The sequence below is a fragment of the Heterodontus francisci genome, chromosome 24 (assembly GCF_036365525.1).
Source record: "Heterodontus francisci isolate sHetFra1 chromosome 24, sHetFra1.hap1, whole genome shotgun sequence".
Lineage (NCBI taxonomy): Eukaryota > Metazoa > Chordata > Chondrichthyes > Heterodontiformes > Heterodontidae > Heterodontus > Heterodontus francisci.
Genome location: NC_090394.1, coordinates 58881538 through 58897300, shown reverse-complemented (window position 1 = coordinate 58897300; position 15763 = coordinate 58881538). Strand labels below are relative to the sequence as shown.

General features: G+C 44.9%; 1 protein-coding gene across 3 annotated transcripts in view; it reads left to right on the top strand.

Moving 5' to 3' along the window:
* Positions 1-15763, top strand: part of cfap70 (cilia and flagella associated protein 70) — a 176552-nt gene that overhangs the window by 124182 nt on the left and 36607 nt on the right. For all 3 annotated transcript variants that reach the window (XM_068056300.1, XM_068056299.1, XM_068056298.1), the window contains one exon: positions 6986-7135. In XM_068056300.1, coding sequence (XP_067912401.1) covers positions 6986-7135 — 150 coding nt within the window. The remainder of the gene's footprint in view (positions 1-6985; positions 7136-15763) is intronic.

The window sequence follows — 15763 nt, the reverse complement described above, 5'->3', positions numbered from 1 at the left end:
TCATTTCCCATCATTAGATCCAGCAATGCCTCCTTTCAATTAGGACTGAGAACATACTGATTCTCCTGAACACATTTCAGAAATTCCTCACCCTCTTTACCCTTTACTCTAGAATTATTCCAATCGATTTTTGGGTAACTAAAGTCCACCAATATCACCGCACTATAGTTCTTGCACATCTGTGTGATTTCCCTGCAGATTTGCTGCTCTAACTCTCTGTGTCTCTCGCCATTTGGAGGTCTATAGAATACCCCTAATAGTGTGATCATACCCTTTTATCTTCTCAGCTCTAACCAAATGGATTCTGTTCTTGCTCCCTCTAGGACAACTTCCGTTTCCAACACTACAATGTCTTCCTTAATCAGTACTTCCACCCCACCTCCCTGTTTTCCTTCTCTGTCTTTTCTGAACACTTTATCAGGATCAGACAGGGCTCTAGAGGGTTACAAGATAGCCAGGAAGGAACTGAAGAATGGACTTAGGAGAACTAGAAGGGGACATGAAAAAGTCTTGGCGGGTAGGATTAAGGAAACTCCCAAGGCGTTCTACACTTATGTGAGGAACAAGAGGATGGCCAGAGTGAGGGTAGGGCCAATCAGGGATAGTGGAGGGAACTTGTGCCTGGAGTCGGAGGAGGTAGGGGAAGTCCTAAATGAATACTTTGCTTCAGTATTCACTAGTGAGAGGGACCTGGTCGTTTGTGAGGACAGCGTGGAACAGGCTGATATACTCAAACAGGTTGAGGTTAAGAGGGAGGATGTGCAGGAAATTTTGAATGATATGAGGACAGATAAGTCCCCGGGGCCAGACGGGATATACCCAAGGATATTACGGGAAGCGAGGGAAGAGACTGCTGCGCCTTTGGCAATGATCTTTGCGTCTTCACTGTCCACTGGAGTAGTACCGGATGATTGGAGGATGGCAAATGTTGTTCCCTTGTTCAAGAAAGGGAATAGGGATAACCCTGGGAATTATAGACCAGTTAGTCTTACGTCGGTAGTGGGCAAATTATTGGAGAGGATTCTGAGAGACAGGATTTATGATTATTTGGAAAAACATGGTTTGATTAGAGACAGTCAGCATGGCTTTGTGAGGGGCAGGTCATGCCTCACAAGCCTTATTGAATTCTTTGAAGATGTGACAAAACACATTGATGAAGGAAGAGCAGTGGATGTGGTGTATATGGATTTTAGCAAGGCGTTTGATAAGGTTCCCCATGGTAGGCTCATTCAGAAAGTAAGGAGGCATGGGATTCAGGGAAAGTTGGCTGTCTGGATACAAAATTGGCTGGCCCATAGAAGTCAGAGGGTGGTAGTAGATGGAAAGTATTCAGCATGGAGCTCAGTGACCAGTGGTGTTCCACAAGGATCTGTTCTGGGACCTCTGCTCTTTGTGATTTCTATAAATGACTTGGATGAGGAGGTGGAAGGCTGGGTTAGCAAGTTTGCCGATGACACGAAGGTTGCTGGAGTTGTGGATAGTGTGGAAAGCTGTTGTAGGTTGCAACGGGACATTGACAGGATGCAGAGCTGGGCTGAGAAGTGGCAGATGGAGTTCAACCTGGAAAAGTGTGAAGTAATTCATTTTGGAAGGTCGAATTTGAATGCGGAATACAGGCTAAAAGACAGGATTCTTGGTAGTGTGGAGGAACAGAGGGATCTTGGGGTCCATGTCCATAGATCGCTCAAAGTTGCCACCCAGGTTGATAGGGTTGTTAAGAAGGTGTATGGTGTGTTGGCTTTCATTAACGGGGATTGAGTTTAAGAACCGCGAGGTTATGCTGCAGCTCTATAAGGCCCTGGTTCGACCACACTTGGAATATTGTGTTCAGTTCTGGTCGCCTCATTATAGGAAGGATGTGGAAGCTTTAGAGAGGGTGCAGAGGAGATTTACCGGGATGCTGCCTGGACTGGAGGGCATGTCCTACGAAGAAAGATTGAGGGAGCTAGGGCTTTTCTCATTGGAGCGAAGAAGGATGAGAGGTGACTTGATAGAGGGGTACAAGATGATGAGAGGCATAGATAGAGTGGATAGTCAGAGACTTTTTCCCAGGGTGGAAAGGGCTATCACCAGGGGGCATAATTTTAAGGTGATTGGAGGAAGGTTTCGGGGAGATGTCAGAGGTCGGTTCTTTACACAGAGAGTGGTGGGTGTGTGGAATGCGCTGCCAGCGGTAGTAGTAGAAGCAGATACATTAGGGGCATTTAAGCGACTCTTGGATAGGTACATGGATGATAGTAGAATGAAGGGTAGGTAGTTAGTTTGATGTTAGAGTAGGTTAAAGGTTCGGCACAACATCGTGGGCCGAAGGGCCTGTACTGTGCTGTACTGTTCTATGTTCTATGTTTATATCTTTGTATATTATGCACCCAGTGCTCGCCATTTTAAGCCACATTTCCATAATTGCCACTGCCCCAGAACTGGCCCGAAGAATCCAAGAATCTGAAGCCCTTACACCTGCATCATGCTTCAAACCATGCATTGATCCTCCCTATCTTCCTATTTCAACTCTCGCTAGCGCATGGCACTGGGAGTAATCCAGACCTTTGAGGTCCCACTCTTTTTTTAACTTCCTCCATAGCTCCTGAAAATCTGCCTGTAGGATCTCAATACTTGTCCTTGCTATGTCATTGGTACCAATGTGTTGCCACAACTTCTGGCTCACTCCCTTCCCCCTGCAGAATATCCTGCACCCTCTCTGTGATGTCCTTTTCCCACGGCACCAGGGAGGCAACACACCATGCAGTGCTCACGATAACAGTTGCAGAAAAGCCTATATCCTCCTGACTATGGAATCACCTATCTTCTTTGGCCTCCTTATCTTGAGAGACAATGGGTAAGCGCCTGGAGGTGGTCAGTGGTGTGTGGAGCAGTGCCTGGAGTGGCTATAAAGGCCAATTCTAGAGTGACAGGCTCTTCCACAGGTGCTGCATAAAAATTTGTTTGTCGGGGCTGTTACACAGTTGGCTCTCCCCTTGCGCCTTTGTCTTTTTTCCTGCCAACTGCTAAGTCTCTTCGACTCGCCACACTTTAGCCCCGCCTTTATGACTGCCCACCATCTCTGGCGAACGCTGGCAACTGACTCCCACGATTTGTGATCAATGTCACAGGACTTCATGTCGCGTTTGCAGATGTCTTTGAAGCGGAGACATGGACGGCCGGTGGGTCTGATACCAGTGGCGAGCTCGCTGTACAATGTGTCTTTGGGGATCCTGCCATCTTCCATGCGGCTCACATGGCCAAGCAATCTCAAGCGCCGCTGACTCAGTAGTGTGTATAAGCTGGGGATGTTGGCCGCCTCGAGGACTTCTGTGTTGGAAATACGGTCCTGCCACCTGATGCCAAGTATTCTCCGGAGGCAGCGAAGATGGAATGAATTGAGACGTCGCTCTTGGCTGACATACGTTGTCCAGGCCTCGCTGCCATCGAGCAAGGTACTGAGGACACAGGCTTGATACACTCGGAGTTTTGTGTTCCGTGTCAGTGCGCCATTTTCCCACACTCTCTTGGCCAGTCTGGACATAGCAGTAGAAGCCTTTCCCATGCGCTTGTTGATTTCTGCATCTAAAGACAGGTTACTGGTGATAGTTGAGCCTAGGTAGGTGAACTCTTGAACCACTTCCAGAGCGTGGTCACCAATATTGATGGATGGAGCATTTATGACGTCCTGCCCCATGATGTTTGTTTTCTTGAGGCTGATGGTTAGGCCAAATTCATTGCAGGCAGTCGCAAACCTGTCGATGAGACTCTGGAGGCACTCTTCAGTGTGAGATGTTAATGCAGCATCGTCGGCAAAGAGGAGTTCCCTGATGAGGACTTTCCGTACTTTGGACTTCGCTCTTAGATGGGCAAGGTTGAACAACCTGCCCCCTGATCTTGTGTGGAGGAAAATTCCTTCTTCAGAAGACTTAAACGCATGTGAAAGCAGCATGGAGAAGAAAATCCCAAAAAGTGTGGGTGCGAGAACACAGCCCTGTTTCACGCCACTCAGGATAGGAAAGGGGTCTGATGAGGTGCCGCCATGTCGAATTGTGCCTTTCATATTGTCATGGAATGAGGTGATGATACTTAGTAGCTTTGGTGGACATCCAATCTTTTCTAGTAGTCTGAAGAGACCACGTCTGCTGACGAGGTCAAAGGTTTTGGTGAGATCAATCAAAGCAATGTAGAGGGGCATCTGTTGTTCGTGGCATTTCTCCTGTATCTGACGAAGGGAGAACAGCATGTCAGCGGTCGATCGCTCTGCACGAAAGCCTCAGGGTAGACGCGCTCGGCCAGCTTCTGGAGCCTGTTTAGAGCGACTCGAGCAAAGACTTTCCCCACTATGCTGAGCAGGGAGATTCCACGGTAGTTGTTGCAGTCACAGCGATCACCTTTGTTTTTATAGAGGGTGATGATATTGACATCGCGCATGTCCTGAGGTACTGCTCCCTCATCCCAGCACAGGCATAGCAACTGTATTTCTGTACTTTGCTGCTCCCACCTGAACAGTCCCCTGCCCATTAGTGCCATGGGTCTGGACTGCGCTCCTTCAAGGTATCATCTCTCCCAACAGCCTCCAAAGCTGAGTACCAGTTTGAGAGTGACACACACCCCACTTCTTGCTTCTTCCGGATGGCCACCCACCTGCTATCTTGAACTCCTTCTGCCTGTGGGGTGACTACCTCCTGGAACATACAATCCAGGAACTCTCCTGCTCCCTGATCCTCTGCAGTGATTTCTGCTGCCCCTCAAGCTTAGAAATCCTGAGCTCAAGCTGAAGCAGCTGGAGACATTTCCTACACAAGTGGTCGCCGAAGACATATGAGGTGTCCTGAAGTTCCCACATGGCGCAGGAATTGCAAGCAACAGGTTGCAGCTGTCCATCCATGATCTAAAAATAAACTCTCTATTCCATTTTTAACAACCTATTTACTACCCTGTTTAAACTATCAAATTTAATTAATACCTCTAAATCTGTTCTGTACTTACACTCTTATTACAACACTTACTGTTATACTATCCCAAGTGAATATTCTTAATTTCCCAGCTCCTAATTTTGAATGAATACTCTAATTTAGCAACAGAAAAGAGAAAAATACTCATCAACCAATCACGTACCTTTTTCCCAGTGACATCACACTTTGATTTTCTTTTAAATGCAGTCGGTCGGCACCTCTCCCTTGGTCTGCTCCTTTTTACTGCCACCAGTCTCACTGTGCTCTCTCTGAGGCCGGCTCCTTTATACTGCTGCCAGCCTTGCTGTGTTCCCTCTTACGCCTGCTCCTGTATACTGCCAACGATCTCGCTGTGCTCCCTCACAGTCCCACTCCTTTATATTACCGCCAGTCTCGCTGTGCTCTCTGTCTCAGGCCTGCTCCTTTATACGGTCCTGTGATGTAAAGACAGTGGAACCGAAGAGACTGCCAAAGATGCATCAGATTATTTGTGGGCTCTGAAGGAGCTGCTCCAGGGCCAACAAAATTGAGTCGCTGCCACCCAGATCTTTGCCCTTCACAACTGCGCCCTAGCCCCACCTGATCTTGAGGCTTCAATCCATTGCGCTAGATCTGTATGCCAGCCAAATTTAAAAGAGAGCAAGGCCTCAAAACCACTGCACTTTGCCTACTGGTCACCCAAAAGTTAAAACCGACCGCCTCCCCCACCCCCCGCCCCCCATGTGCAACACCATTGGAAATCTATTGGTCTTAGTTAAAACTGTAAAGGTCATATCTTTTAAAATGTCAATTGTGTATTGCAATGATGTATTATTGTTATGCTAGTTGAAAAGAAGTGTAAAAGGTTGCAAAGGAATATAGTGATTGGGCAAGAGGGTGTCAGATGCAGTATATATGGGAAAATATGAAATTATCCACTTGGAAGAATAGAAAAGCAGAATATTTTTTAAAGGGTGAGATAGCAAATGTTGGTATTCAGAGGAATGTGAATGTTCTTATACAGAAATCATAGTTTAATGTGCATGTACAGCAAGCAATTATGAGCTCACTGGTATGTTAGCCTTTATTGCAAAGGGTTTGGAGTTATAAGAGTAAAGATGTCTTGCCACAGTTATGTAGGGCTCTGGTGAAAGTACATTGTGTATAGTTTTGGTTTCCTTACATGAGGAAGAATATACTTGCCTTAGAGAGGCTGCAACAAAGGTTCACTAGATTGATTGCTGGGATGATAGGGCTATCCTATGAGAAGAGATAGAGTGGAATGGGCCTAGATTCTCCAGCATTTAGAATAATAAGAGATGACATCATTGAAATGTATTCTTAGATGGCTTGATATGGTAGATGCTGAGAGGCTGTTTTCCCTGAGTGGAGAGTCTAGCGCGAGGGGTCATAGTCTCAGGCTAAGGGATCATTTAAGACTTTTTTTAATATTCATTCATGGGATGTGGATGTTACCACTAAGGCCAGCACTTATTACCCGCCCAGAATTTCCCTTGCCAGGCCATTTCAGAGGGCAATTAAGAATCAACCATATTGTTGTGGATCTGGAGTTACATATAGGCCAGACCAGATAAGGACGGTAAGAACTAGCTGGGTTTTTACGACAATCCAGGTGATTCATGGTCACCATTAGCTTTTTATTCCAGATTTAATTTAATTTATTGAATTTAAATTCCCCAGCTGCCTTGGTGGGATTTGAACTCATTTCTCCAGAAAATTGGTCCAAGTCTCTGGACTACTAAGATGAGATGAGGATAAGTTTCTTCACTTAGCTAGGCATCTTTTGAATTGTCTACCCCAGAGGGCTGTTTAAACACAGTCATTGAGTGTATTCAAGGTTGAGATCGATAGATTTTTGGACACTGAAAAAATCAAGGGATGTGGGGATAGGGCAGGAAAGTGAAGCTGATGTACAAGTTCTGCCCTGACCATTTTGAGTGGTGGAGCAGGTTCAAGGGGCTGTATGACCTACTCCTGTTCCTATCTCTTATGCTGTTTTGTTCTTAGTATGTAGTTTATAAACACAATCTTGTTTGCTTCTCCTTCAGATCAGCAAGCTGCAACAGATGAAACTGAACCTGGGATCTATGAGACCTCTAGTATGCAGTCTGTTGCAACCACTGTTGGTTGGGCAACCGATGCGTTTCCAAAAACTACGTCTGCAGTCAGCAATAAAAAAAGGAGGTCTTCCACAAAAGGTCAGTCAACATTTTATTTCTCTCGTTAACTCCCTTCACAATAACATTTTATATCTTGCCCTTTGGGGGAGAGGAATTGTTGCCTTTTTCAGTACTGCTTTTAGAACTCATCCTGACTTCATTCCTCTTCTGTTGCACATCACAACAGCATACTATGTCCTAGATACAACAACTCGCTGGAAGAAGGTTTGGTGAGGGGGAGGAATGGTTGTAGTCATTTTCAGTGGTTTCCCACTCTTGAATTGATTTCCTGAACTCCTTTTTTTGGCCTTTCCAAATCAGTTCATTTACCTGTATTATGAGAACCAATGACACTGTAGCTCTGAGTTTCCTGCTTTCCCTCTTCCAATATGTGAATGGTGGCATAATGGTTATGTTACTGGGCTAGTAATTCAGAGGTCTGCATTAATCATCCAGAGACATAAATTCAAATCCCGCTAGAGCAACTGGGAAATTTAAAGTCAATTAATAAAATAAATCTGGATAAAGAGTTACTTTCAGTAATAGTGATCATGAAACTACTGGATTGTTGTAAAAACCCATCTGGTTCACTAATGTCCTAAGTCTGGCCTACATGTGACTGTAGACCCATAGCAATGTGCTTGATTTTCAACTGCCCTCTGAAATGGCCTGGCAAACCATTCAGTTGTGCAATACTGCTACAGAAAAGACTAATAAGAAGAAAACCAAATGGGCCACCAGGCGCAACTTAGGCACCGGACATGAAAAAGGCACGTCCAGCCCAGTCGACCTTGCAAGGTCTTCCTCACTAACGTCTGGGTTCTTGTGCCAAAATTAGGAGAGCTGTCCCACAAAATAGTCAAGCAACAGCCTGATGTAGACATACTCATCAAATTATACCTTTCAGCCAATGTCCCAGACTCCTCTATCACCATCCCTGGGTATGTCCTGTCTCACAAGCAGGAAAGGCCAGTGGCATAGAGTTGAGAGTGAGTGACTCTGGGGTCCTTAACATGAAGTCTCATGGCATCAGGTCAAACAAGGGCAAGGAACCCTTCTGCTGATTAGCTCCTGCCATCTTCCCTCAGTTGATGAATCCATTCTCCTCTATAACGAACACTACATGGAAGGTACTGAGGGTAGCAGGGACTCAAAATATACTCTCGATGGAGTCTTTAACATCCATCACCAACAGTAGCCCAGTAGCACCACTACTTACCAAGCTGACGGAGTCCTGATGAACGTAGCTACCAGAATGGACCTCCAGCAGGTAGTGAGAAAACCAACATGAGGGAATAACCTACTTGACCTGGTCCTCATTAAGCTACCTGTAGCACTCAAGTTAAGTTAGACTGAGAATTATGCAACTCAGCTCTTGCCATGCTGAGTTAAGACAAGTGGAAGTTAGGGGGTTATGAGCCTACAGAGAGTTGGACTTCCTTCTCAGAGTGAGAGACCTCTGGAATATTTTCACTTTCTCCATGAGGGCTTTTCAGAAGTGGGGATTGGATTCTCTAAGGCAGTAGCTCCACAATTGGACTCTGCAAATTTCTGGGAGCCCATAGAAACTTTCTAAGCGGTCCGTGAATTAGTGTAAAAGTTCCTATGTGGGCAGCCATAGGCAGGCTTGGTGCACGCTGGAAGTGGAGGGTGGCCGCCACATGTGCAGCACAGAATTGCCTGGCTGTCTCACCTGGGAGAGGAGCGTGCATGGAGGTGTTACAAGAGTGGCATGAAAAGCGCTATATTTGTAAGTAATCTGTAAGTAAATATCTGTTTTCTTAAAAGCATTATTAAAATGCTCTTTACGTGCAGCACTTTCAAATTGTGAGTATTATATCATCTTATAATTTAGATGTGGGGTAAGTGATTGCTAATCCATTTGAAAAGGGGTCCTTCAAATAAAAAAGTTTATGAACCATTGCTCTAAGGGTTATCATGGAGAATGAGGCAGAGCAGCAAAGAATGGAGCAAAGGTCAGTCAGACAGCATGTAAGGAGAATGAACCTCGATACTTACCCACACCCCCCACCAGAAGAATACATAGGTAATGCAGCTCATGTATAGGAAAATGGGGAGCACCACCACCAAATGCATGATGGACTGCAGCCATACTCATCAGTAATATCAGCCAGGGTGTAATATGTATTTGAAAAGTAACCCTCTTGACAAGAGAGCTGGGGAAATCATCAGCTGTGACGTCATGACAAGGTAGAGGTGATATGGCCATCCAGATTTATAGGGTAACTAATTTTCCCAAGGTCCAGGGTCCAAATGGTTGCACCCACCTTGCTTTGCAAGCTCCTATAGAAAACCTCAATTTCTTCAACATGTAGGGCTTAGCTCCTTCAGTATAGATGACAACATGCAGAAGATCTGACATGCCAATGCATTCATAGTTCTGTGCCATCTGGAAAATAACTACTTTTCCATTCTGGCAACATTTAACAGTACCAAACATTCCTGAAACTGATAAAACACCCTCCACTCTGACCTAGTAATCTGTTGTGATCTAAACTCAGAAAAGCCTTTTTTTCTATTCTTTCATGGGATGTGGGCATTGCTGGCAAGGCCAGCATTTGTTGCCCATCCCTAATTGCCCTTCACAACTGAGTGACTTGCTGGGCCATTTCAGAGGGCAGTTAAGAGTCAACCACATTGCTGTGGGTCTGGAGTCACATGTAGGCCAGACCACGTAAAGGCAGCAGATTTCCTTCCCTAAAGGGCATTAGTGAACCAGATGGGTTTTTACGACAGTCAATGTGCAGGAAGCATAGTCAGTTGAAGCAGCTTGAGCTCCGGGTTTTGGTGCATTCATGAGTATGAGAGCTACGTGGATAGCACATTTATAGATGTGGTCACCCCACAGTTTAAGAGTATGCAGGGAGAGAGGGAATGGGTGACCACCAGACAGTCAAAAAGAATCAGGCAGGTAGTGTAGGAGACCCCTGAGTGCATCTCACTCGCCAACAGGTATTCAGTTCTGAGTACTGAGGAAAGTGATGCTTCACCTGAGGAGTGCAGCCAGAGCTAAGTCCATGGCACCACGGGTGGCTCAATTGCACAGGGGGATACAGGGAAGACTGGAAGAGCCATAGTGATAGGTGATTCAATAGTCAGGGAAACAGACAGGCGTTTCTGTGGCCGCAGATGTGAATCTAGGATGGTGTGTTGCCTCCCTGATGCCGGGGTCAAGGATGTCACTGAGTGGCTGCAGAGCATTCTGAAGGGGGAGGGTGAACAGCCAGCAGTCATAGTCCACATCGGAACCAACGACATAGGTAAAAAGAGGGATGTGGTCTCGCAGTCAGAATTTAGGGAGCTAGGTAAGAAATTAGCAAGCAGGACGTCAAAAGTAATAATCTCAGGATTACTCCCAGTGCCACGCTCAAGTGAGAATAGAAATAGAAGGATAAGACAGATGAATGCGTGACTGGAAGGATAGTGCAGGAGGGAGGGCTTCAGATTCCTGGGACATTGGGACCGGCTCTGGGGGAGATGGGACCTGTACATGCTGGACGAGTTGCACCTGAACAGAGCCAGGACTAAGTTCCTTGCAGGACATTTTGCTAGTGCTGTTGGGGTGGATTTAAACTAGTTTGGCAGGGGGATGGGGACCTGAGGGTAGACTCAGCTGGGATAAAATCAGAACTTAAAATGGAAGGCGGAAAATTAATGGATGAGTCTGGAAGACAGAGGAAACGAGGGTTAGAAAATTAAAAAAGGGATTTGGCAATGCTCAAGGGTATCTATTTCAATGCAAGGGGTATAGCAAGTAAAGCAGATGAGCTGAGGGCACAGACAGACACGTGGCAGTATGATATCATAGCTATTACAGAAACATGGCTTAAGGTGGGACAGGAATGGCAGCTTAGCGTTCCTGGTTACAGGGTTTTCAGACGCGATAGGGAGGGGGAGTGGCAATTTTGGTCAAGGAAATTATTACAGCTGTGAGGAGGGATGATATGTTGGAAGATTCATCAAATGAAACCATTTGGATTGAGCCAAGGAACAAAAAAGGGGCAATCACACTGCTGGGAGTGTACTGTAGACCCCCAAACAGTCAGAGTGAGATAGAAGAGCAGATATGTAGGGAAATCTCTGAGAAGTGCAGGAACAAATGGCAGTAATAGTAGGGGATTTTAATTAATCCAATATTAACTGGGATAGTTTTAGTGTGAAAGGAATTGAGGGAGCAGAATTCTTGAGGTGCATTCAGGAGAACTTTTTTGCCCAGTATGTAGCAAGTCCAACAAGAGAGGGCACAGTTTTAGACTTAGTTTTAGGAAACGAAGATGGGCAGGTGGTAGGAGTGGCAGTGGGAGAGCATTTTGGTGGTATTGATCATAATTCAGTCAGTTTTAACATAATTATGGAAAAGGACAGAGATAGAACAGGAGTTAGAGTTCTCAACTGGGGCGAGACCAATTTTACTAAACTGAGAAGTGATTTAGCGAAAGTGGACTGGAAACAGCTACTTGAAGGTAAATCAGTGTCAGAACAGTGGGAGGCATTCAAAGGTGGGATTCAAGTTCAGGCTGCCAAAGTCATTTGGCAGAATGCCTCATCACCAGAACTTTCAAACAAGCACCAAGATGTAGCTTGGCTGGTGGTGAGAAGAGCCCTCCCCGTCAGATCCTTCCTACACGCCCGAAGTCTCACCCCTTTCGCACAATGCCCTCGCGGTGGCTGTGGTGGAGAAGAGACCGTTGCCCACCTCCTTCTGGAATGTGTCTTTGCAAAGCAGATGTGGAAAGAGATGCAGTGGTTTTTGTCGAGGTTCATCCCAAGCAGCTCTGTAACACAGGAGTCTGTGCTCTGCAGGCTGTTCCCAGGAACACACACCAAGATAAACATCAACTGCTGCTGAAGGACTATCAATTCGGTGAAAGACGCCCTTTGGGCTGCCCAAAACTTGCTGATCTTCCAGTGCAAAGAGTTGCCACGACCGAATGTTGCAGACTGGCACATTCCAAGGTCCAGGACTACGTGCTGAGGGACGCAGTAAAGCTTGGGACAGCCGCAGCAAAGGCTCAATGGGGAAACACCACTATGTAAGGTCCCCCACAAAGCTGAACTAAGAGGCTGGATCCATGGGAAACCCCTCGAACTGTATCCAGAAAATCTGTGTTTGCTGCAAAATGTGTATGGCATGAGAAATGAAATGGAAGGGTTGTGAGGCAACTCACTCCTGTATTGAAGGAAACTGACCTCCTTTGCACTGTTTGTATTTTTTCACTCGGTGCTGGTTAGAACTATTTTGTCATGTATTTTTTTTATAGATTTTTATGAATAAAGTATATTTTGGAAGTAAAAAAAAAGATTCAAGGGTTTCAGGGTAAACATGTCCCCACAAAAAAGAGGGTGAGGCAGCCAAATCTAGAGCCCCATGGATGTCAACGAGCCTTCAGGATAAGATAAGGCAGAAAAGGAAAGCTTATGTCTGACACCGAGAACTCAATACAACAGAAGGCCGAGAGGAGTATAGAAAGTGGAGGGGTGAAATCAAAAAGGAAATTAGGAAAGCTGAGAGAGGGCATGAAAGAATATTGACAAGCAAAATCAAGGTGAACCCAAAGATGTTTTCTCAATACATTAAGAGTAAGGGGATAATTCAGGAGAGAATGGGGCCCATAAAAGACCAAAAAGATAACGTATGTGTAGGAGCTGAAGATATTGGTATGGTTCTGAATGAATACTTTGCGTCTGTCTTCACAAAAGAGGGGGACGATGCAGATGTTGTATTTAAGGAGGAAGAGTGTGAAGTATTGGATGTGATAAACAGGGAGAAAGGAAGTATTAATGGGATTAGCATCCTTAAAAGTTGATAAATTACCAGGGCCAGATGAAATGTATCCTAGGCTGTTAAAAGATGCAAGAGAGGAAATAGCAGAGGATCTGACCATCATTTTCCAGTTCTCCCTGGATACAGGTGTGGTGCTGGAGGATTGGAGAATTGCTAACATTGCACCTCTGTTTAAAAAGGGAGCAAAGGATAGACTGAATAATTACAGGCCAGTCAGTCGAACCTCAGTGGTGGGCAAATTATTGGAATCTATTCTGCGAGACAGGATAAACTGTCACTTAGAAAGGCACAGGTTAATCAAGGATAGTCAGCATGGATTTGTTAAGGGAAGTTCTTGTTTGACCAACTTGATCAAATTTTTTGAAGAAGTAACAAGGAAGATAGATGAGGGTAGTGCAGTTGATGTGGTCAACATGGATTTTAGCAAGGCTTTTGACAAGGTCCCACATGACAGACTGGTTAAAAAAATAAAATCCCAAGGGATCCAGGGAAATGCAACAAGGTGGATACAAAATTGGCTCAGTGGCAGGAAACAAAGGGTAATTGTTGACAGCTGTTTTAGCGACTGGAGGGCTGTTTCCAGTGGCGTCCCACAGGGCTCAGTACTGGGTCCCCTACTTTAGGTGGTGTATATTAATTTGGACGTAAATGTAGGGGGCATGATCAAGATGTTTGCAGACAACACAAAGATTGGCCGTGTGGTAGATAGCGAGGAGGACAGCTGTAGGCTGTAGGAAGATATTGATGGTCTGGTCTGATGGGCAGAAAAGTGGCAAATGGAATTCAACCTGGAGAAGTGTGAGGTGATGCATTTGGGGAGGTCAAACAAGGCAAAGGAATCCACGATTAATGGGAAAATACTGAGAAGTGTAGAGGAAGTGAGGGACCTTGGAGTGAATGTCCACAGATCCCTGAATGTAGCAGGACAGATCGATAAGGTGGTTAGAAGGCATATGGAATCCTTTCCTTTATTAGCCGAGGTAGAGAATACAAGTGCAGGGAGGTTATGCTGGAACTGTGTAACACATTGGTTAGGCCACAACTTGACTGCTTTGTCCACATCTGGTCACCTCATTACAGAAATGATGTAATTGCACTAGAGAGGGTACAGAGGGGATTTACGAGGATGTTGCCAGGACTGGAAAAATGCAGCCATGAGGAAAGATTGGATAGGCTGGGGTTGTTCTCCTTGGAACAGAGAAGGCTGAGGGGAGATCTGATTGAAATGTACAATATTTTGAGGGGCCTGGATAGAGTGAGGGTGAAGGGTCTATTCACCTTAGCAGAGAGGTCAGTGATGAGGGGGCATAGATTTAAAGTGATTGGTAGAAAAATTAGAGGGGAGACAAGGAAAGACTTTTTCACCCAGAAGGTGGTGATGGTCTGGAACTCACTGCGTGAAAGGGTAGTTGAAGCAGAGACCCTCAACTCATTCAAAAGGAGTCTGGATATGCACCTCAAGTGTTGTAAATTGCAACGCTACAGACTAAATGCTGGAAAGTGAGATTAGAATAGGTGGATTGTTTTTTGGCCAGCATGATGGGCCAAGTGGCCTCTTTCTGTGTCTTAAATTTTCTATAATAGTTTCATGGCACCATTACTGAGCCTAGCTTTCAATTCCAGATTTTATTCATTAATTGCATTTATTAATTAATTGAATTTAAATTCCATCAGCTGCTATGGTGGGATTTGAACCCATGTTCCCCAGGGCATTAGCCTGGACTTCCAGATTGTTAGCTCAGTGATATTACTATTGTGCCACCATCTCCCCTTCTGCCTGCTATCTAGATTATGAATTAGTACCTGAATTATGGTCAGATTTGTTTATATATGACTGACAAAGAGTCATCTTGACAGTGAGGATTACATTGAAAAGCAGATAAAAGAAGGATATATCACTCAGTCTTCCTCAGTGTTTTTTAAACTGATACACAGGAATGATTTCAAGTCTGCAACTCATACTAGGGTGGTGGTAATGAATCCACTCAAAGTGTTAAAGTAGCATTTGTGACTTTTGAGCAACTCTGTGAATTCTTGTTTATGTCCTGTTGTTGCCACATCTGTTCTGCAGTATAAATGAGACGAACTATGACAATTTCCAATGTCTGAAGCACTTTGGACAGGTAGCAGTATGCATTTTCAGTCACCTAAACTAAAATTAGAAAGGTCAGTGTTGGTGAAATGTCGCTCGTATACAATCTACTTGCGTTAGGTTATTCTGATGCTACAAACGTGAATTATCAAATAATTCAAAATGACATAGAATTTAAGGGTTTTCTTCTGGCGCAAAATTTGAATTATCCATTCATTAATTAATCATTTAACCACAGTAGATTGTGGGGCCAAATTTCCTTTCTATTTCTCTGCTACGTGCCTGACAGGTACAACATACCTGAGGTATGTTGTGGTTAAAAGAGAAAAATACGTACAATTTTCCTGTACCAACCTATTTGACTGACCCAGGCACATTCCCAGCACAGAACTGAACTCGAGTGGGCTATATGCTGGGCTCAGGACTGGCAGCAGGATTGGAACTGCAAGCCTAAAAGTTGTGCAGGTATGGTTGAGGCTGTCGCCTTTGAGGCCTCCAGGCTGTTACTTTTATCAGAGCATCCCTACAACACAAATATTTTTATGCTATCTAGATTATGAATTAGTTCCTGAATTACGGTCAGGTTTATTTTATATATGACTGACAGAGAAAAGGTGATCTTGACAGTGAAGATTCCATTTACAAAGCTGGTAAAAAGAGAGACTAATCTGCTGCCACTAATGAGATCATGAACATTTCTGTGCTGAGTCTGTATCTGCTCCAGACCAGACACAGCCTTAGTGATGTGAGTTTAGGTTTCCCTGGGAAA